General features: G+C 36.9%; 1 protein-coding gene across 5 annotated transcripts in view; it reads right to left on the reverse strand.

Moving 5' to 3' along the window:
* Nucleotides 1-17,646, reverse strand: part of LOC134543015 (uncharacterized) — a 35,478-nt gene extending 17,832 nt beyond the window's left edge. Inside the window, exons 1-5 of one of the 5 annotated variants that reach the window (XM_063387691.1) lie at nt 17,128-17,646; nt 14,254-14,767; nt 13,961-14,131; nt 10,967-11,667; nt 9,126-10,874 (exon numbers count right to left, since the gene is read on the reverse strand). In XM_063387691.1, coding sequence (XP_063243761.1) covers nt 10,601-10,874; nt 10,967-11,667; nt 13,961-14,131; nt 14,254-14,767; nt 17,128-17,372 — 1,905 coding nt within the window. In that variant the 5' untranslated portion in view covers nt 17,373-17,646 and the 3' untranslated portion in view covers nt 9,126-10,600. Of the gene's footprint in view, nt 1-1,698; nt 1,933-9,125; nt 10,875-10,937; nt 11,668-13,960; nt 14,768-17,127 lie in introns of those variants that run through there. The other 4 variants (XM_063387694.1, XM_063387689.1, XM_063387692.1 and 1 more) reach the window with 4 other exon arrangements.
* Between the last annotated feature and the right edge of the window lie 5,630 nt (nt 17,647-23,276).

Here is a 23,276-nt window from a genome sequence, read left to right on the forward strand (position 1 = left end):
AACAACCGGCGGAGGTAAGAAATTCCAAATACTTTAGGAGATATCGAATTTTTTAATTTCATCATATGTAGAGTCGCGGTATATGCCAAAAAAAATGCTAAACATCTGAAAATACCTTTATTATATGCTCTTCAACTTCCTCTTTTCATTAAAAGCGGCGGAGATTAGAAATTCCAAATACTTTAGGAGATATCGAATTTTTAAATTTCAGCACAAAACCAGCGCATTCCTGTGGCGTGCGTGCACCATTGTTTCTTGTTTACGTACAAGTATCTATTTTTTTATTGGATAATGATGTCACGTGATTGTTCGTGATAGGCCAGAATTCAAATGAACTAATACGTGATTATTTAGTTCAATTATTGTTTAAAACGGTGTTTAATTACCGCCTCCAACTTACGTGAGTTTTTAACGTTTCTAATTTTAAAGTCTTATTTGTTATTTTGATATTGTTGCGCAAGTAATAAGTAACAAAAAAAATTACGTGAGTTGTTACTGTACATCCTTTGTTACGGGTTTGTTAGGTAAGGTCAGTTACATTATAAATAATTTAAAACTAAAGAATAATTAAAATTAATTCACATTATTTTTAATATCACCTTAGTTTTAAAGTATTTATAATGTAACTGACCTGACCTAATCGACCATTTTAGTTTACTGTTCACCCTCTGTCCGGGTTTGTTTGATCAGGTCAGTTACATTATAAATATTTTAAAACTAAACAGCCATTAAAATTAATTCACAAAATAATTTTTAATGTCGGCTTAGTTTGAAAGTATTAATAATGTAACTGACCTGACCTAATCAACCATTTTATTAATTACGCATTCACGATTCACGTATTCACGAACACGGCAAAATAACAAAAATGGCGCCGCTTGAATGGTTCCACAGGTCTTGTATTGCAAAATTTAAAAATTCGATATCTCCTAAAGTATTTGGAATTTCTTATCTCCGCCGCTTTTAATGAAAAGAGGAAGTTGAAGAGCATATGATAAAGGTATTTTAGGATTTTTTACATTTTTTTTGGCATCTACCGCGACTCTACATATCATGAAACTAAAAAATTCGATATCTCCTAAAGTATTTGGAATTTATTATCTCCGCCGGTTGATTTGAAAAGAGGAAGTGAAAGTGCATAGAATAAAAGTATTTTCGGATTTTTAGCATTATTTTTGGCATCTACCGCGATTGTAAATATTTACCTAAAATAATACTTTAGTGTAGGATGGTGAATGTGCGATATTCGTGGTTTTTTGACAGATATGAAAATTATGCATTTGATGTTATTAGAGCCTCTGGTGCAACCTGTACGATGGTTCACACTCTAGTATTAATTTTTGTTGATAGTACACACATGTATGAAGGTCGCTATGCACCTGCTGTATTATTTTCTTCGCACATTTTGTTGTAAAAATAAAAATAAAAATAAAAATCCGCCGGAATTTGCCGTAGTTGCGTGGAATGACTAAGGCTTTTGTTGTACCAAGTTAAATGTTTCGGGCGGCCGGATAGAACCGGCGAATAGAGCTAACTTCAGCTCAGTAAATTTTATGGGGTGAAATTAACTGTGAAAACATTTAGCATATATTCAGTTTGCGCAGTCAAGTTCAACGCCTACTATGCACTCAAGTATGCTTCTTTTTATTTTATACCTAGCTTTACAATCTAAAATAAACATTATTCATAGCTACATACAGTAATAGGTAAGCAAAGTCGAATTTTCTTTTCCAAGTCTTGTTTTCTTCCGTCATCGCTGAAGATATCAATCAAATATTTTTCTTCTTTCCCGCACAGCCTACAAATAAGACCAAGGTGGCTGGCTGTCTTCATAACTTAATTTACTTATTAAAATAATACGCACATCAAACTAAAATAAACAGCCGCGCCATATTCTAATGAAATTGTAAACATAACCCTATATTCGTTTCTCTGATCAGTGTAGTGTAGGGCAATGTAGTGTAGGGTAGTGTAGTGTAGGACAGTGTAGTGTAGGGGAGTGTAGTGTAGGGTAGTGTATTGTAGGGCAGTGTAGCTTAAAACTATTTATTTTCATTAAAATTTAACCACAAAATTTTTTAGGCCTTCAGCCACCTAATTCATCGTTATATTTTTTATTCAAGGGATTTGTGAAGTGTTTATTGTAACACCTTATGTGTGTTGTCCAGAGAGACCACACTTGGTGGCGACACTCTAATTATGTGATGTAACCTTTTTATATTGGTAGTTGATACTGGGCGCCACTCCTACGTATACATTTACTTTGTTTTCAAAGAAAACAAGTGAAATAAAATACAGAAGAGAAAAACAATATTTCAAATCTAATGTTTAGGTAGAGTGGAAAAACACGGAGAAATTAGGATTACTGAAAATACACAATATTAAATAATAACAAAATAAAATATGATTAAACAGAGTCTTTAATAAAATAAATATATATAATTTTTGGCTTGGCAAGTGGTATTTATTTATATGTATTTATAACAAACAGGAAATATGTTGCACACATGAATCTCCAACAAAAGTTCATTAATTCAATTTATTAAGTCCGTTCTCACTCGAAGAATATATAAAATATAGTTTATTATCATTAAAGTTTAATTTAATAAAAATATACCTCGGCTTAGTTCAGTATGTTGGGTGGGTAGAACAACATGAGATTCCAGTCTCATTTCACCTCTGGGTGTGAAGTGTGATATGTAAGTAGAATATTAATTGGACTAAAAATGTTTGTCTTTGGAGAGCTTTACTTAGTTTTGAAATATAATCAATGTTTTTATGCGTAATTAACAGGATAGAATTACATTCTGTGCAGGAAACAGTCTCTTACGACGGAGAATAAGGAGTCAGTTTTTACTCACGTCAGGATACACTCCTAATTACACATCAGTGCTGATGTGCCCTATATTAATTACATACATTTAATTGCACGACGATTTAAACATCCTTACACCTGGATGATCTAACTTAGCTTCGCAGATTGTCTGGTATATTTGGGATTGAAACCCGCGCGATTTCACCAACGCCGCACCATTCCATAACTTTTCCTTAATTCAGTTCTAAAAACTCTTAACTTAAGTAACTCGGCCTCTCATTGGCCGGAGCACAAAAATCGTTGACGTAAATTTACATTTCAAAACAAATACTGACTTACAACAATACATCTGAAAATATCAAAATGTAAAAAATTTAAATATTAATTTCCAACAATGAATATCCTTTTATATAAAATACGTGGGAAAAGTTTCTTTTGCCGTTAAAGTCAATAGTGCCCTAGAGGGGTATTGTCAATTGTTGTCTACATGTCAGCTCGGGCTATGGCATAGAGTGTAGCACACGTAGATACGTCCAACTACAAACATAGAGTAATTAACACAGGAAAATAAACAAATAACAATAAATATACTAAAATGTTATTAAAATTAAAATAATTCACTTTCTGTGCCTGGGATGGTCATGTAACAGCATGTAGTGTAGGGTAGTGTAGTGTAGGGAAGTGTAGTGTAGGGTAGTGTATTGTAGGGCAGTGTAGCTTAGAACTATTTATTTACATTAAAATTTAACTACAAATTTTTTAGGCCTGCAGCCACCTAATCCATCGTTATATTTTTTTATTCAAGGGATTTGTGAAGTGTTTATTTATTAAGTTTCACATAAAATTAGTTTTAGTTTAGTATTCATCAGGCTGCATTCCGAGGTGGATGTATCATCCCGCAGGGAGCCAGCACTGTTGTTTCATTGATTGCAGTACTTCTGATAATTATTAAAATTTAAACTTAAACCTTTAAGCTTATTTCCCCACGCGTGTCTCCGGATTATTTACGGTACAGAGCATAACCCGGCCAGCATTAGCTTCACCCGTCATGTGACCCTTCCGCCACGTGGTTTCGAACATACAGCACTGGTCGACTCCAGAACAAAACTTTGCTTTATTCGCCGCGCATATGTCTGCCTGCTTTTCAAGTAATATTGTTTTAGCCAATTTAATGTAGATTCCCGGCGCCCAATGCAGAACCCGAGCTCGTTTCTTAGAAAATACTGCCACGAGGACTAAGCATCGCATTCTACTATTGAAAACTTAAGTTCAGTGTATTGTTTTTGTAAGTATATTGTAGTTTGCCCATGCAAATTATAAATCTGTAAGCCAAGTCACGTGTGAATAAACACATGTTTTCCAAATGCTTCTATCATTCAGAGACCCTTTTCAGCTTAACCTGCCATGCGAGTATCTGGTGTATATTGGGCTTCTAATTAAACCTCAGCCTCCGAGTCTAATGGGCCATGCTGAGGCCAACGACCCACATGACATCATCGGTTAGCTGCAAGAGCTTGTCTGACGCCCTCCCAGAGCAAAGTCAAACCTCATTAATGCTAGCCCTCCTTAGGCACACTACGGGTCTCAAACACAAGACTGCGGGTGATGGCATTTGATGCCCCTGCATGTGGCAAAAATCACCAAATTCTAATTATTTTAATTAGTTCTGATGACGCCTGTCAGTGCTCCCTCTGGTCGCACAGGCAGTTGTGTGTCCTCAACACCTGACTAGGACGTGTGCAACGAACACGCCCGCACGTGCCATGTAGGGTGAGTTAGGGCAGTGCGCCGAACGTCGTGACACTAGTCATGGCCGGCTGTGTTGTGCGAAGCGCCCAGCCAGGTGTGGCGTTGCGCCATCAAAACATAGTTCACATGTAATTTTATTTCAGAGGAAAACTAAAACTATTTATTTCCTTAAAAACTCTAACTAATTAATTCATGTTGATCCAGGTGCTTTTTTGTTACAACGCTGGCCGTCACCATCTTCCCGCGCTCCGTGACTTTCCGCGGGAGGTCGAACCCTCCCTGGCCGATTGCCAGGGGGCTGAGGGAGTCGTGATCGTTGACTCATCAGGGTCGGAGGCCTGCGCGCGGGCAGCCAGCCGTTTCGCGCCGAAACCGTGATGTACCAGTTTAGTGTCAATTCATCCGCTCCGAATCGCTGCGTCACAGCAAGAGAGGAACTATTGTAAATATTCTCTGCCCATCCTGAACTATAATTCTTCAGTTTATTCACCCTGTTAATCTCAAGACGCCTCCACGTCGGTCTTTAGTTGTGCAATAGTAATTCTAGTGTTAGTGTTGGTCATCAGCCGCGTGCTTTGTTCGCCAATGCCAGGGGCGTGTTAAGGGCGCTGGAAGGCTAATGCAGTCGCCCGAATTCCGCTAGGTAGCAGATGCTGCTCTATCCGCGGTGGCGGCTGGAAGCGCGCCTTATCTCAGTTACAATCTGCGGTTGCCCTCTCTCTCGCACCCGGGCCGTGCCGAGCCGCGCTGGGCGACAGGCAGGGATCAGCTTACCAGCGTTGTCAACTCCACGGGCTATCCTCGGGTGACATCACACCCGAGAGCCTTTATCAGCGAGTCCTGTCCTTGAAGGAACACATGGCTCTTGCCGATGAGTAGGGCCTACTCGGCTTTCTGAAGCGAGTGGTTGCCATATGACCTACCCGAGTTAAATATAGACAAATTTGTATGATAAAATATTCTATAATGTATATTCCTAAACTTATGTACGTGCATATAACTGATAATGTATTTTGTGTTCCGATATTTTGTATACATTAGCTATATGTGAAATTGGAAATCTAAAAACTACAACGCCGAGAATTACGATTTATGTAATTATTTTCTTTTAAATAAACACATATACGAATATAGCGTGTAATAAAAATTATATTCTAAAAGGAATGGTGTCGCTTACGTATCACTAATGAGCCATGGGTCGTGGGTTCTATCACAACCCTTTTTGTCTTAGTTTATCAAAAGTGAGTTGTTACCACAGTGATTGCATGTGTAATTTTTGCAGTCTAATTTGCACATTATTACATCGTTTATTATAAGATGTTACTAAATTATTTATGTTTTACTACACATAAAAAAGTTATTTAAAAGGAAATCAAAAAACGTGATTTTCAAGTTATATCTCAAACAGTTATATTTAAAATTCTACGTGATCTAAATTTCATACGTAACAGTTTGCTTAGTACATAAGAAATGGCGCATGGCTTGAGCGTTGAATCTTGATGACTTAAGTAAAAAATGCGTACTCATTTTTAATGATAAAACAGCCCTAGCATTAAAACCCTCTGTAGACGGGAACACACAGTTTAAAATTTTAAAAATCGAAAAAAAAAAAAAAGAAAAAAAAAAGGAATATACTTTATAACAAACCAAAAACTTTCATCAAGAAATATACTGCTTACTAACAACTTGTTTGGGATCCCAGTTTTTCTGTGTTTTTTTATGAAGACTTTTATTAGTGATTAACTACCTACCTTGTTTATTGCCATACAAAGCTTTGTAGTTGTATTACAGATACTACATATTGTTTCAATATCGCCAAACATATCTAAATGCATACTTGATTTATTTATAGTAGACCATAATATATTCTTTTATATACATACATCAATTACCATTTTGGGATTGTGTCATTATTGAGTATTACAGTCTATGGAAGTCTCCAAACAGCGTTTTATATTTTTATATACTGTATACATATTTACGTATAAAAACGTTACGGCACGATATTTAGCGAGATGCTTTTGTTCAGGAATCACTAACATTATTTTAATTAAAAATTTATAACTGGCAATCACCAACAGCAAGGCCCTTCCTCAATTAAATATTAATGTAACAAGAAATTTGTAAAACTGTTTGTCTATTGCCTCACAGAAAGCAACTGGAGGGAATTATTTTTATTTAAATATTAAATTCAAACAGCTAATATATTAACACGCACAACGTGATTGACCAAATATGGTCAATAGTTTGATTTATTTTTTGGCAAACATTTTGTACAAAAGCAAACAGGCAATGTTATAAGATGTAATATCTCATATTAATTAACTATTCAGGCAAATACCATTAGAATATTTTTACTGTAATTTTTGTTTTGATACTTTAAATATATTTACAACACAAAAAGTAGAAACACATTAACAGTCATCTGAATTTAAATTTAAACACAAGTTCTATTGTCTACCAACAAAACACCAAATTACAAAAGCATTAACCCACAGAACGAATCGGTGGATGATAAGTTAATTTAATACAGTGTACACAAAACTCTGACGTTAATATTCAATACAATTTACATAAAAAAAACCGAATATCAAGTCAAATAATTATTAGGAAAAATGTTTACAAAGAAGTGACTATTCACGGTATCAGAATTAATCCCGGTAACATTTATATACATTTTATATTGGCTACTAATAAAACTAATAATAACAAAAACATATTAACTCACAAAAAATGGCAAATGCCTAACAGAGAAAACAAATGCCGATAGTAAAAATACTTAAAAAATAGTATCATGCTATTTAGCATTTACAATGTAGGTATAGTGATTATTTGAGCTTCATAATAATTTTTGATGACATACATATCTTGTATTGCCTACCAATAAAACTTGTTATTGCAAAAAACATGACAACATACAGAATTGCATGACAGATGCTTAGAAAAACATTTCACTACACTATTCACAAAATCAATAATTATTTGTTTGGCCTAAATATATCAATTATAGCATATCCGAAATAGTTATTACATACACAAGCAATAATTTAAAAAGCAGCGAAGCACTTTTAAGGGATATATCCTTTTTCAGGCCATAAATATAGATTTACGTTAAATGTTATCAACGTGAGGATTTTTATTGTTTTTATCTTCACAAAGTGAAAAAAAAAAAAAACACTTCAGCACAGCCTATAGGCGTAGGTAGATTTCAAAGTACTTACTTCTTTTAGAAATATCATTAAAACGTCTATAAACTTCTAGAAAATTTTTGGAACTTAATGTACGTAACATCTTTATGTTCTCCAATATAACAAAATTATAGATTACATAAATGTTCTCATTGTCCATGCAGCGGTATTATTATGAATGTTTTTAACTGAATCCAGTATTGTATTGTATTCAGTATTGAATAGCTAAGAACAACTTTTATATTTTGTCAACTAAAGTAGGTATTACATATTTTTTTGACCTTCGAACCCTTTTTATCCATTGCACCAATAATGTGGTCTTATAAAATGTTGATTGGTACCAAGGTTTAACATAATATTAAGATGTTTTAAAATAAATACTGATAAATTTGATGCTAAAGTAGTTTAGAATTTCTTTTTTTTTTAATTTCAAACCTATTTTTTACGGTAATAATTCGTTTAATCAGAAATGGTTTTAGCCTAAGTTTTAGATAAAGTTTAGGATATATTCAATAAGTTATTACCGATTTGATAGTAGGCTTTAATTCTGTTAAAATGTAATTAACCCTTGTTATTTACTTTTAACCCTTGTTATTACACTCCTTTGTAATAATGGTTGGTAACATAAAAAATGTTTTTAACAACAGTTTTAGAGAATATATAGAAAGTTAATCAAAAATAAGTAAGGATGCGATGATGTACACGGTAGGAAAGTTTTATTTGCTTTCTTATTCCAACCCCAGGTTTTTTTAACTTTTTGCTTCAGACAAAAGTTTTAGATAAAAATGATAAGATTTACAAACAATTTGAACAGATCTGATGTAGTGCCTACTAACGAAGTTATAAATTCCTTTTTTGTATTTTAACCCCTCTAGCCACCCTTTGCAATTGGTTGGTTGTATCAGAAATTATTTCAGACAAAATTTTAGATAATATTTGTAGGGCTTACAAAAAATTGATCGGATTTGATAGTGTACGTAGTAAGGGACATATTAATTTTTTTGTCCTCCAACCTTGGTTTTTTCCACTCCTTTCAGTAATGGCTGGTCGTATCAAAATTGTTATTTAGACAAATGTTTTTGGTATAACTACTACAAGTTATAGGTAATACGTACGTACAAACATATTTGATATTCGTCGTATTGTAGGAGTTATAGCGATTTTTCTTGTTTTTTTAATGACTTCCCCATTTCTGCCCCTTTGTTTGGATGTTGCCCGTTAACGAATTGGACAGAGATTTTCCATTACTATATTTTATGTATTTGTTTGGTAGTGATATGTGCAAAATTAATTAATTAACGTTTCTATGAAAATGATACCTAGTATATATATATATATATATATATATATATACACACATATATATGAGTTGACGATGGTTTTGGGGTCTACAGACCACGAAAAGTATGTAAAAAAAAAATTCGGAAGTAGCACGATGGTATAGGCGACTAAAGCCGGTATTTCTACGAAATCTAGCTAATATATTGGGCATATTTTACAGTTACCTTTCAAAAGAACTTTTTCAACATTTTTTGAGCATTAAAAATGAGAAATATATAAAGATTACAGAACTGAAACGTCTTTAATTTTAAAAGCAATTGTAACTGGTTACTTAATTATACGATTTTAATGTAGCCGAGAAAAAATTTATAATTTTTACATGTCTTTCAAAATTATTTAATTCTTGAGGTTTCTGACAGCCATGATAAATAAAATAGCTGGTTCTGAAAGAAATTTAAACCATGTAGGCCAGTAACATTGCCTTTATACCTTATCAGCTTCAGTTCAATAATCAGTTTCATTCTCCTTATTTGTACTACCCAAAATTGTAAATCATGTAATTTTGGCAGTTAACTATGCAAAAATTATGCATTATATTTATGTTTTAGTTTTGTGAAAATGAAACCACTGAATTTTCTACAAGTTTGACAGATTAGTTAACGTAAATATAATTTTATAACATGTTATAATATCAACGACATTGGTAGGAACCGTACAGTTTCCTTATTTTGAATTGATTTTCTTTTTATAGTGTCGCGTTTGTGCTTCAGTTATGTACAATGGTTCACGAACCGGCAAACCGCGAGGAATACGGGGGTCAGCGATTTCCGGCAGAATGCAGTCCATGTAAAACTGAGATAATTTTGGCAGCATTTTTTCTTGCCAAAGAATTTTGTCCCTGACAATACATTCTACTATTATTTTTCCTCCCGCATATACAACAAAGTCACAATACTCCCTATCACAAATATTCAACTGACCTTGAATTTGGAAATAATAGCTATGATTTCTTCGCAATTGCAGCTGCCCATTTACACTCTCAATGCACAATTTTTTCCCCTTCAAAGTCACTGCTTCTTCCAAAACCTTATCTTTGAGTGAATACAAACATTTAACTTCCAGCAACTTATCCGTTCCTACAAGCCCGTCTGGGCTGGCACCGAGGTATGGATGCTCACTATCCACGAACAGACCACATTTCTGAACCTCGGCACTTTGCTGTTGCTCGTAAAGGTTAATTGCTACCGATTCGTTTAACCTCCCATACTGAATTGCAGGTGTGTGAAGATCTTTTCTGTACAAAAAGGATTTCACTAAATTATGACACGATGTCTTCTCACGCCTGCACATTACCGAACCAAACATAGATGCAGTGAGGCGGTTCATTCGATGTTCGCGCCACTTGCTGTTAATGTGTTGTCCAATTGTATCGCGTTCTAGAGTTTCCTTTTGTTCGGAAGTTTCCACATCAGATTTCAAGTTTGCCAATACATCTAACTTTTTTCTCTCCAGTGTATGTTCATCAATGTCAGGCTGAGCAGCATCCGGTCCATATTCTCGGTCAGCATCACCTCCGCGTTTCTTTTTTTTTGTAAACTTTCGCATTTGCTTCTGCTGATAGACGCAGGCGACGAGCAATTTCTTTTTTCTTTCTTGAGATGCACATGTTCTTGAACACCTTCCCTGGGCTTCTCCCTGACATGCGCTTCCAAGGACTGAGATGCCAACTGGCTCCAAGGGTGTGCGCCAGGCCAGCGCCATGGCAACGTCTGTGATAAGACCCCTGCAGAGTGTAGTTAACACGTTTCCCTCCAGTGAATTTAGCTACTAAAGCCATATATCTGAAAATACCAATATACATTATTACATGCAATATTATGATTACAAAGAAAGTAATATAAATTTAGTCTTATCATGTGAACAAAACTCTTACCTTTCAGCTTCATTTGTAGTTTCGTTGAATGCAACTCGATCAGCCTTCCTAACGACATTATCGATGCATTTAAAAACTTGCTGCAAGACTCCTCCTTCCTCAACCTTTCCTACTTTGTCTTCTTCCTCTTTCTTCTTGCAGAATGCTTCACGGCAGTTGCTGTGTCTTCCCAAGGCGTGGTAAGGGTTGTTGAGCAAGTCTTTACGCAGTCGTTCAACAGAAGCTTGGCTGAAGTCCGTACCTGATTCTTTTATTGCAGCCCTCACGCCAATCACCATACGATCAATGCATGTCACGCCATTAATTTTGTCTTTCAAAACTCTACGTACATGGAGTGGATATGATGTGTTTGCAGCAAGCTTATGTAGGTTCTCGCTGAATGCACGTGTTACATGGTTAGCACATTCTATTTTGACAGTTTGCCTTCCATAGGAAACTCCTTCCTGTATCCTACAAAAAGTACTGGAGTCACCATCCCCTATGTAGTACTTGTACATAACGCCATGTTGCTGTATACTGTGTCTGAAACCTTCAACTATGGCGCACTGCTCCATGCCAGTTGAAGGGCCACAATAATTCTTAAAGCATTCATGCTGTTGGATTTCAGTTTGGTCTTTTTTGGCTCTGGCACATACAGAACAGAATGCATTTTTGATGGAAAGAAACAAAACCTTTTTAGTAGCAGCGCCAATCAAAACACCCTGCAACAGCAAGAAATGATTATGTAAATATTCAACTGATTTTCACTAACGAAACAAAAATTATAAAAATATGTCCCCAACACATTTTATCCTCCTAAAGCAATGCAGATAAAATGTCAGTTTTTTTTCCCTTCAAAATTTTCTCGTGTTACATCCCCTTGTTGTCTGAAAAGTATATTTCACTTTTTAATTACAACGAAATGAATTGCATACAGTTACGTTTGGTGCTCCAAAATTTTTTTACTAAATTTGTTATTTCTTTTCGTATTGGAGTATGCTGTTGTATGAGTTTGAATAATGACAAGTCAACGAAATAAAAAAATAATAAAATTAAATAGAAATTATTGATATTTTAAAAAAAATTACAAAACCTATAATGATCCACAGATTAATAAAAAAAAAAACCTTAGCAGTCCATATCAAACAAATGGCTGGAACGAAAACAGAAAACAAAATCATTTAAAATATATGAAATATTTATATTTTTGTATTTTGAATTTGTTTTCGGCGTTCGTTCCTATGCATTTCATATTTTAGTCCTGCATAAGTGTTGGGTGCGTGTATTTGTCAGTACACACTTGGTTGGCATAAAAGGCACTTGTTCAGTTGTGATAGAAATGCTGGCATCCTGTGTGACAAATAGTATGTAGAGGAGGTGTTATAATTTTAACGCAGATATGTGAACAATGAATTAACGTGATGAAATGGGTGCTTTGAAAATAAATAAATGTGGATTTTTTATTTAGTCGAATGAACTCAATTGTGGCTGATGACTGTTAATATTATTTCTATATTAATATCTTGGTGAAAACTATAACTCATATTGTTACCAAACTTATCAACTTAGGTACTGAAATAAGATATAACTTGTTCAACATGCACAGTAACCAAAATTTAATTTAATTTAAAATGGTTGATCTTAAATTATTATAATTTCCAAAACAATACGCTAGAGAGCAACCCAACCATAGCATGTACCCTCGTGCTAGAATATTAGTCCTGTAGGTTTCGGGAACAAAAAATAGGAATGTTAAAAATTTTCAATACAGGTCATTCACACAAACATTACTACAGATAGTTATGCCATTAGTCGTCTCGGAAGCTCACAGTCGTATAACAGAGATGGTAATCGTTCTGGACCACTGGATGCTTCGTCTCAGCACACAGGCGTGTGAGGCTATCGAAAGGAACTACCTATTCTATTGACGTTCTGGAACCATGGTTTAGAAGACTGCACCTCCTTCGGCAACTGAAAAGTTTCCTTATACATCAATCTCACTGATGAAGATCAAGATTTAACAGCTCGATAGGACAGCAACGGCGTCCCCTAAGGCTCTCCGTTGACTATAGTCGGTATATGACCGTTGTACTCCCTAATTTTATGACGATATATATAACATATTTCCCAGAACTAAACACCACTAGTTACACAACGCGGAAGAAGTAACTGTTGTTGGTTACCGTACTGGGTCTCAAAGGGTTCCAGACCGCCTCTTACACAGAAGCCGTCTTGCCTCGCTGACAGCTAGAGTTCCAATCCCTTTATTGTAACATTTCTCCAAATTTAAACCTGCTAAGCCACCAAGGGGCACTGATATAAATAGGATTTTTTCAATCACTATTTACACCTGGAAGCTATTGCAAAGCAGTAAAATCAACAATAGAAATGTATTTCGTGCTGTCACATACAAAAAGTAATGAAACTAATGCAATATTATAGTCTGAATATAATTCATTTTAGAACAACGACGAAACTGAGAGAAATATAGCTACAGTTTGGCTGGATTACTAACTCAATACATTTGCATATACTAGAACAAAATTTACATTTAGCACGATAATTAACAGACGAGAAAATGTAACTAAACAAGTAACATAAATATGTAATCATTCCAGTGCAAAAGTTGATCCTTCAACAAAATAAAATGTCAGTGCAGTTTAAAATAATGTTTATGCCTATACCATGAAAACACGAATCATATTCTGACTCATAGTAAATAATTTTCTACAAATATTTTATGTGTTTATATTTATTCACAAAACACTGTATACTAAATTAAGTGAAAGCTACATATATACGGCATATAAAACATTAAGAGTAATTTAAAGTATAATAAATCTACATATACCGTTGAGAACATATATTTAAATTATAGTGGTATCATTTCTGATACTATATTTTGCTTGTTTTACTAATACTAGGTCTAACACCTGATGTAACTTAGGATATTGTACTGCCCACTCGAAAACGTGTATACGATAACGTAAAAGAAATCTCAATTATCGAACTCACCACACCAGAAGCAGAATTGTAGCCATGGCCATAGCTCCTCTTTGCCCAACCGCCATCTCCAATAACTGTTATGTATGGTACACCATCTACAATATGACCTTTTTGTATAGCTATTTTTCTTTCTTCCTCTCCAGCCATTTTCATTTTTAGTGCCAAGTGCTCCTCCCACACCTAACACAAAATTAATCGTTGAAGGTAATTAGGATGAATTAAAGAGATTTCGAGCAGAAAACTTAAAATTTACATTTTGAGGACTTAAATTTAAACAATAAAAATTGTCAGCAAAATCTTACCTTTCCAATTTCTTTTTCATTTTGCCTAAAACAAGAGGAAGACATAACTGGCACGTCCAACACACCCATAACCTCTTGAATTTGAGTAAATCCTAAACCAGATGATAACGTTCCCCAAACCAAGAGCGTATTTATTTCAGGTTTGTTCTGTACTGTTTTTTCATCTGTCGTGACGTATTGGATTTTCCCACATACTTCGCAGTAATATTCCCACACACAGTGAAGGCCTCTCCTCGATTCATTTCGCAACCGGAGACACCCAGTTGTACATGAAAGGGAATGTTTTCCCACTGCTTCAAGTTGAGGAAGAAGAAAGCTTGGATTGACAATCCGACGTCCTTGAATAACAGAGTCTAAACTTCTTTTTGTGGTATCATTTTCAACAATTAGTGGCGGAAACTCATCGTCGTCTATTTCCACGCCAACCCAATCTAAGGCTGGATTATAATCAACGCCACTACTATTAATAGAATTCGTAGGCGATGAAGGCAGGTCTTGGAGAATGATGTCAGCACTGAAAACACATTAAAAAAAAAGTAGATATTGTTCAATAAAAATGTACGCAATGAGTTACATACATTGGCTCATTCCAACATAAAGGTTTCTAGTAATTTAATAAATATAGGCTATTATATCTGAACCAGATTTGTATGGGAAATATACGTGTGGTAGAATATTTCTGAATCATTTTTTTGAGGTAAACCTTTTAGTAATTTATCAAATATATTAGAAAATATGACATTTTTGATAGAAAGTATACGTGGATAAGATTATTATTATTTTTTATTGCGGAAGATCCAAATGAAACTACTGCACTGCATCTCCATGATCCAGGACCGTCTAAAGAAACTTAAGGGCCCGGGGGCGAAAACATTTACCGAGCCCCCTCCCCATTACTTAATAGACAACTTTTCAAACCCCAAAATTTAAAAAAAAAAAAAATACTCCAAAGACTGTAAACGTTACTGTCGCCATAATTGTAAACGCAATCTGTGCATATCGCATTACTTGTAAAGGTTTTATATGGATTATATTAACAATAGACTTGTAATTATTGTCCTATAACAACAAAAAATATTGAAACTCAACCAAGGCCCTTGTAGCCTGAACCTCGATAATTCAACTCCCCCCCCCCCTCCTAACCCTTACTCAACCCTCTCGACGGCCATGTGTATCTCATGTCATAAGGTAATGTTGAGACATGCAGTCGCATGCGAACCAAAGAATTAACTGTCAGAATATTATTTTTGATTCGGATTATTTTACAGCTTTGAAAAATAGCAAAATTAATTCCCTTCAAATATGCAGTCAGTCAGCAAAATTTGACTGTTATTGAAACATTTCTGCGCATTACCAGTAGGTTTCATTTTAATCTGCAGAATTACACCAATATGGAAGCTATAACTAAATTTAGATATGAATGTTTCGTTAGAAATAATATGGCAATTTCCCCTACAAACGTAGACTATATTATTTAAATGGATACATTCGTACTAACAAACATATGTATATATGTGTGTGTGTGTATTTATTGCTGCCACAATGTTTTATAATACACATACATAAAACAAAACATGGAAAATCGCATCAATATTTTTATCTTACATTTAACAATGGATGGCTGGCACCTAAAATAAACTTGTGTTCTCAACAGTCATACAAAATTAAAAACTAGTGGGAAATATACACACATATGATAACTTAAGACATAAGAGAGATGATTATTTAAATAAAAACATTAATATACAACTTTTTAAAACGGACTAAAAAGTATAAAATAATTTATCCTAGTCTCATACAGATTTATAATCCCATACAGATTCCTAACTCCACACAGATTGTCCTGTAATATTGTGATTATGAAATTTTAAAATCTATGAAAATACTTGTATGTCATGCCTGTCCACATAAAAATGAAAACAAATTACATTAATTTAATTTAATTAGTTAAAACAACTAAACACGTACTTCTAATGTAAAAATGCTTCTGGGCACATGAATAAACCTAGTCATTTTTAATATGACCCACACTACCATGGGCGCCGTTAGCGAGGGGCAGGAATTGTCCCTCCCCCTAATATTTTAAAAATTGTGCCCCATGTTTATTCCATATTCTCCCACTCCCCAGATTAGGTTGGTCCCCCTAATTAATTTTTCCTAACGACGCTGGTGTCCACTACTATGGAGGCACAGTTTGTTATGGTCTATAGCATAGGCGGATTTATGGGGTGTACCCTAGAAGGGTAAAATATGCAATGGATAATACGACATGCAGTAATACATAGGTACTATTATACTAGATACAGAATACCCGTGGACCCCCCCCCCCCCAACACAAAGGTCATTCCGATAGACCCCCCCCCCCCCCCCCCCCCACAAAGAAGGAATTCCTGGATCCGTCCCTGGTCTATAGTAAGGAACCATCCCGGCGTTTGCCTGGAGTTATTTCAGAAAATATTGTGGAACGGGCCTTAAAAAAAAACACCGTAGCACCACGTGCCTAGTAAAAGGCAATAGGATTTACACATCAAGGTAGTCTAATTGATTTCAAACTTCAACAGCGTGGACAAAATGGAAAATGGTTTCTATTAAGTACATTCTAATTATCACACTAGCCAGGAGCGAATATTAAAAAGAAAGGGGCAAAATATTTGACTAAAGTAAGTTAGTACTGAAAGTCAATAGGTAAGAAAACTATGTTGATCCTAATTCCGTAATCGTTACAATTTCCTTATATTGCTGTCAGTAATAAAATATAGTAATTACAACCAACTCTATTTTAAATGAAGCATATATTTTTTTTATTTACCCTAAGATAAAATTTAAAGAAAGTAACTGACAAACCATTTTACATTATTTTGTGTAATCACTTACCGCTTATCTGCACATTCTTGGTACATTTCACATTCACCGGAAGTAGATGCTGTAGAAACAGTTAATTGCACGCATTCGGAAGTAGATGCGGTAGGTGCGCACAATTTTGAATCCGAACCTTCACATTGTTGTGAAATATAATTTTTCAATTTTCGCTCTGCGTGAAATTTCTTTTTAATCCTAGCTTTCTTGTTGTTTTTTGTTTTCCTATAAGGCCGCCCATTCACAAATTTTTGTGGGGCCATTTGGAAACAAAATAAATTAAAATCTACTGAAACGCGGGAAAAAAAAACCACTAGTTTGTGTTGCACACTGAGCGATGCTAGCCGCACGAGTGGAGCTACGGGCTGCTGCCCGGCTGGCAGCGCGGCAACAGCGCGCGCCACGAGGCCAGGCCGTGCCGAGCTGCGCTGGCTCCAGACGCGATAACACCAGACACCGCGGCGCCTCCAGTGCTGCGGGCTGCATCCGATATATTCTCAGAATGCCAGGCGCAAAAAATACATGCACTGCTTGCATGTTACAAATCTGCTAAAATTTTATTACAATCCAGAATTGTGAAACATTAATAATAAAATTAAATCCAAACGCATTTCGTGCATGTTCTCATTTTCTTATAAGTATTACCATGACGTTTATATAGTCTAATGAAAAATGACTTAATTACATGCCTGCACACTTTTTTCGTAACAATTTATGAGCTATTTCATTAAATCCCTTCAATAGATTACTTAACATACTTCAGTTATACCAAATTTCATTGGCATATCTTATCCCGTTTTCAAGATTTGTATAATGCAAAATTGAAAAAAACCAAACTTTGATAGCGATTTATTTAAAAACTATTTGCCTAAATAATATAAAATTTGGTACAATCTATGCTCTTCGCAGGATGAATAAATGTTACAAAGAAAAACAGAAAAATTATTTTGCGAGCAGCCCCCTTAAGTGCGGAAACGTCCACCACGTGCAATTTTGTGATATCATGATTCTTTAGGGTAGCCTGTATGTATTCAACCATTTTTGTATTGTGTGTTTAATCTCACCGCCATTCGGCGAATTCTTAACATTAGTATCCCGACGGGCCACGTGTTGCCATCTTTCGTACTAGTAGTTTCAGGATAGCTTGCACGCCTTGTTGGGTATTACGCTACTTTCCGCAAGACGTTAATCAGTGCTGCCATTCGAGGGCTGCATGTGCGGAGATTAAAAGGTAGACGATGATACAGCCAGTTGCGTGACAGCGCCATGTACCATATGACGTGTTAATAAATTCAGTTATACACAAGTGTTTCCGATTAATCGTCACGGCATCCTGGGTTGTCTAAACAGCCCGGGGGGGGGGGGGGGGAGCCCTTTGTCGACGCGTCCCTGCCTGCAGCCACGAGGCAAAGAACTCCGCCCTCGAATTAAAATTCCACATCTTAAATTCATTAATTCAGGAATCAGGCCGCGGGGATGGCGTCAGTTCCAATCAACGAAAAATACAATGCGCACGAAACTGCCATTTTGGGACATTGCAAGCTGCTTCATCCCCCCCCCCCTTCCTTTGATACCATTGTACGAGATTCGATCCAGACGACACCTTACTTCTGTTCAAAGTGTCACATTTAATCTTATTCATTGGCTGTACGTAAATTTTAAGGTGGAGAAAGGGGGCCCGAAAAAAAGCCCTATTGGTTTCAGCAGTTTATAGACTATAACAATTTTTTATTGCCAAATGGCTTTCGTTGATGCAAAGATCCCACAACAAAATATCTTCAAGGCCAAAACATAGTGTCTATGACACCATGTAATAAATTATTCTCAAAAGTAAATTCAAAACTAAATGCCAAAGAATTTACAGTAGAAAATATTTGTAGCAGACAGTCACTATTAACTTGAGCATTTGCACTTGCCATCGCCCGGGTTCTTGTGTTCGAGACTCGGCGGCGTTCCTAGCGGGAAGGCTGTTCTCTTGCAGGGAAACGTGTCCGGGAGGGCGCCAGGCTAACGCGGTGGTTAGCCACGAGGTGGGTCGTGAGGTCCGAAGCCCCTGCGTGGCCCACTAGGAACGGCGGCGGTGGTGATGATGGTGTTAGGGATCCCTAATGCTTGTTTCCCCACTGGCCCTGAACAGCATAGGACGCTGATCCCTTTGGTGAGGTTCAGAAATAATGTACACGGTTTTGCACTGTCGTTTACACGTCGCGCACAGAGTGTGCCGAGTGGACGTTTAATTACGATGGCAAATTACACTGCACTTACAATCACACGAATTCCCTAACATAAAGTACATTGTCAATTACACACTAGGCGCTCTGACGCGCCGTCACTAACGTTATGTCCTCACGCCAGTCGCAGTTGAGGGAGAGTGTTTGATTAGAGTCTGCTAATCCCGTAATTGGTGAACGGTGATGTGCGGGCCCACCTGTGTGGACCGTGGTTCGCAATTAAATTTAGAAACGTTTACGATTAGCTGTAGCCAGTGCCTGTGCACTTGGCGATTAATTAAAAGTCTGTGGTGGCGGGAGTCAGCCCGTACCGTATATTGCATGGCCCCACGTAATGCGTTGTGTGGAGCGTGTTAAGTTGACGCGGCTGGGTTAGGCCCTACACCGGAAAAGGACCGGGCGCACACGGGGAGTATTTAAAAAATGTTTCGGGGTCTGACTATAATTACCAGATTGAAGTTCGATGAAGACAAAGAGATGATGGCTCCCCGTGGGATGTGCGTCCGTCCCGGTCTGCGAGTCGCGCTGTACTGGCATCTGGCCCTGGCGCGAGGGGAGGGGTGAGCTCCCTGTCGTGCCAGAGTTTCTAAAGTTCCGTTATTCGTAAAAAATTATATTAATAACAAAATGTAAGTGGCTCTAAATTCACACAATAAAACTTAATGATTAACTTTATATATATATATATATATATATATATATATATATATATATATATATATGTTTTAGAAATGACATGTAATAAGTTTGTATAAAATAAGTTTGAATTATCAGAGTCACACTGGAGACTGTTCGTTGCTTGATAACTGCTCCAGTGGCGAATGATAAATGCTAATTTGGGGCGGTTTTAGTTAAGTCACATATTACACTATTGAATTCAGGCTGAATGCCGCAAGGGGAGCACTCACAGCTGTTTTAGTAAAAAAAACTACACGTGAGTGACCCGGGCACTCCTACATCGCACTTGTGTTGCACGGTGTTGTTAATTCAAAGTGGCGTATTCATTAAAGTGTAGTGAATTTACCGTGTACATGACTCGGTTTGTCTTGCCGATAAAGTTAATGGCGTTGATAATACCTAAGTTCCGCGGCGCTCGCCTGACTCGGGTGAGCCATGGCTAGGGGCGCGTTCCATTAGCGGGGTCGGATACTGGCGGTTGCAGGTCGGGCTTTAGGGTGGCCTTCGGCCGGACGACGTCACACTTACTTCTACACTATTGTTATGGGTGCAGTTGTAGTGCATGCAATGTTCTCATTTGTGATCCCGGATTTGACTTTAAGTGTAGCCTCTTGGCAAACCAACCACAACTTTGCGAATTTCACTGCAGTATCCCATCGGCATTCCTGAAAGGTTAGACTTCACCGCCTCGCTCCATGTCACTCCGATGTGGCCACTTAAGTATGTATCGTTTGTAGTCCAGCTAATGTGAATACTTTTTGCATTTTTGCTGTGTTTTTTCTTTTACTAAAAAAATCTTATATTAAACTTCTCGATTTTATAATAGTATTTTTTAGCCTACTATATTTCTTATGAGTCTATGGCTTGAGGCTTGCCATTCGTAAGGATTCGGTCATGTTCGGATGTGTCCTTCACACGTTGCTTATGATTGACAGCTCGTCGACCATGATCAAACACCTTCACCTTCTGCATTCGCATTACTGTCCGATTTTTCGTTGGTTGTAAGCCATGTTTATGTTATTATTTGTAAATACTTAGTGCAAACCCACTTTTTTTTAGTTGAATTTTGTGTAATTGTTGGCAGGGATGACTATCAGAAGTCAGTAATAAACAATGTGAGTGAGTATTTCAGTAGGCTACTCGCTAGAGATGTGTAATAAGATCTAACCTCGGCAACGAGAAATTCCACGTGTTCTAATGCTGCAAATACTCTCGTAATACGAAATTTTGACCTCGGACACGAAATTTAACGTAGAATACTTAAAAATATTGCGTGATAAACATGCGCATGTCACATTTTCAACTACATATCTGGACTCGAATCACCCGTATTTTCCGCAACCGCCACTGGCTACACCGACTATCGAATCATTCGATTTGCAGACCGAAATTTTAAACTTTATAATGAAAAGTCTCCGATAAAGGCGCAAAAGACTTGCAAAACATACTAAATCCCGGCCTTGGATCTATCTCGTTAAAACTCACTAAACATTTAATACTATAGAGTTTCCCTTTGGTCTTTGTGGATAGGTAGCAGCACCGTCTGTTATACGTTTCCGTTCATTTACTTGTGGCGCATTCACGAAATTACTCCAGTAAAACGCGAGACATCAAGTTCTGTCCCTGCCCGAACACGCCCGAATATTCACCTTCGGCCAACCTTGGGATTTGTTTTATTTTTGCGCAGGAAAAATGAATTCAAATATTAAAAGTGGTCGGTTAGGTTAGCTACATTAAAACACTTTAAAACACTATAGACGGTTAGATAGGTTAGTATAGCTACATTAAAATAAACAGAGAAATATATATATATATTTTTCCTAACCTAACTAAAACTAAGTGTATTTTGGAGGGGTCCGGGTTAGGGAGGGACCTAGGTGCGTCTCAGGCCGAAGCCTATACGCCTAGTCATGCTGGGATTAGCCATGCAAGGAGAGGGTTGCATGCATCATGTGCTAGGAGGGGATTGGCCAGCCATGGCAGCGATTGGCGCCATGACTAACTCCCCTCACTCTTAAATCTAGACTATAACTAGAGATAGGTTGGGCCCAGGTAAAACCTGCATAGACACAGGGAAAACCCTGGGCACATTCATGCGGGATGCAAATTGGCATGCATTACGTGTAGGAATTTACAGGAGACAGAGAGAAATATATATATATATATATATATATATATAAACCGAGGTTGGCCGAAGGTGAATATTCGGGCGTGTTCGGGCAGGGACAGGGCTTGATGTACATCTTAGGCTTCCCGTTAAACGCCGTGCACCGAGAGCTGAGATGTTGTGCAACAAAAATGTTGAGGTTATGTGGAGCGGACTGTAGTCGCCGGAGATCCGTGCAGTTCGGGAGGTCGTCGCGGGGCGGCGCGGCTCCGGTTACGTCCCGCTGCGCCGCTGCCCTCTCACGACCACGCGCGGGAATCAGCGTCCAATTTGGCTGCGGCCGGCTCCGTCGTGGACTCTCCTCGACGCAAGGTACTTATTCCAACTGGCTGTCTCGGAGCCGACCTGCGCACGAGAGCAGGGAGATGCGCCTCTCCCCCGTTGGTGTGTGTTCAGCGGCGAGTCGTGCATCCGTGCCACTGCACGAGGGCGAAGCCAGCGGAACCATTGAGTTTTTTTTTTTTTTGGGGGGGGGGGGGGTAGAGAGAGAGGGGTCGGAATTCAACCGCTTTCAAGATTGAAGAGCGTCAATGGTCCCATGCAATAATAAAACAAATACAAAGAGACGAGCATCATTTAATTAAAATAAAAAAAAATTGGTTGTCTGTAAAGTCGGTTTACGGACGATAGTTTAACGTGACAACGTCATAACAAAACATCGATGAAATGATTGCATAGTTTTATGAATAAAATTGAATAATTTTGATTGATTTATCACTATTTTGTATGGATACAAAGAAGGAGTAAAATGAAATCTACAATTTAATTGATAAATTTACTTTTATTTGCTCCCCTTTTTTTTCAAATATGTTTATTACTTTAACGAACAGATTATTTTAACTATAACTTTTATACATGTTTGCTATTTAACTTCTTCCAATCCATGTTATTCTGTTAAGGATAGGACGATGATAGGAAAAGTAGGAAACGAATGGGAGTGTTTCAAGGATGATGTGAAGGAAAATGTCTTACCCAACACCAAGATGCAGTCAAAAATAATGTATTTGCGCCACGGACTCTGCAGCAATGCTAGGAGGAACGGGTTAGCAAAGAGCAATGAAAATGTTACATTTAAATGCATGAAAACAGAA

This window comes from Bacillus rossius (genome assembly GCF_032445375.1).
Source record: "Bacillus rossius redtenbacheri isolate Brsri chromosome 9 unlocalized genomic scaffold, Brsri_v3 Brsri_v3_scf9_2, whole genome shotgun sequence".
NCBI classification, from domain to species: Eukaryota; Metazoa; Arthropoda; class Insecta; order Phasmatodea; family Bacillidae; genus Bacillus; species Bacillus rossius.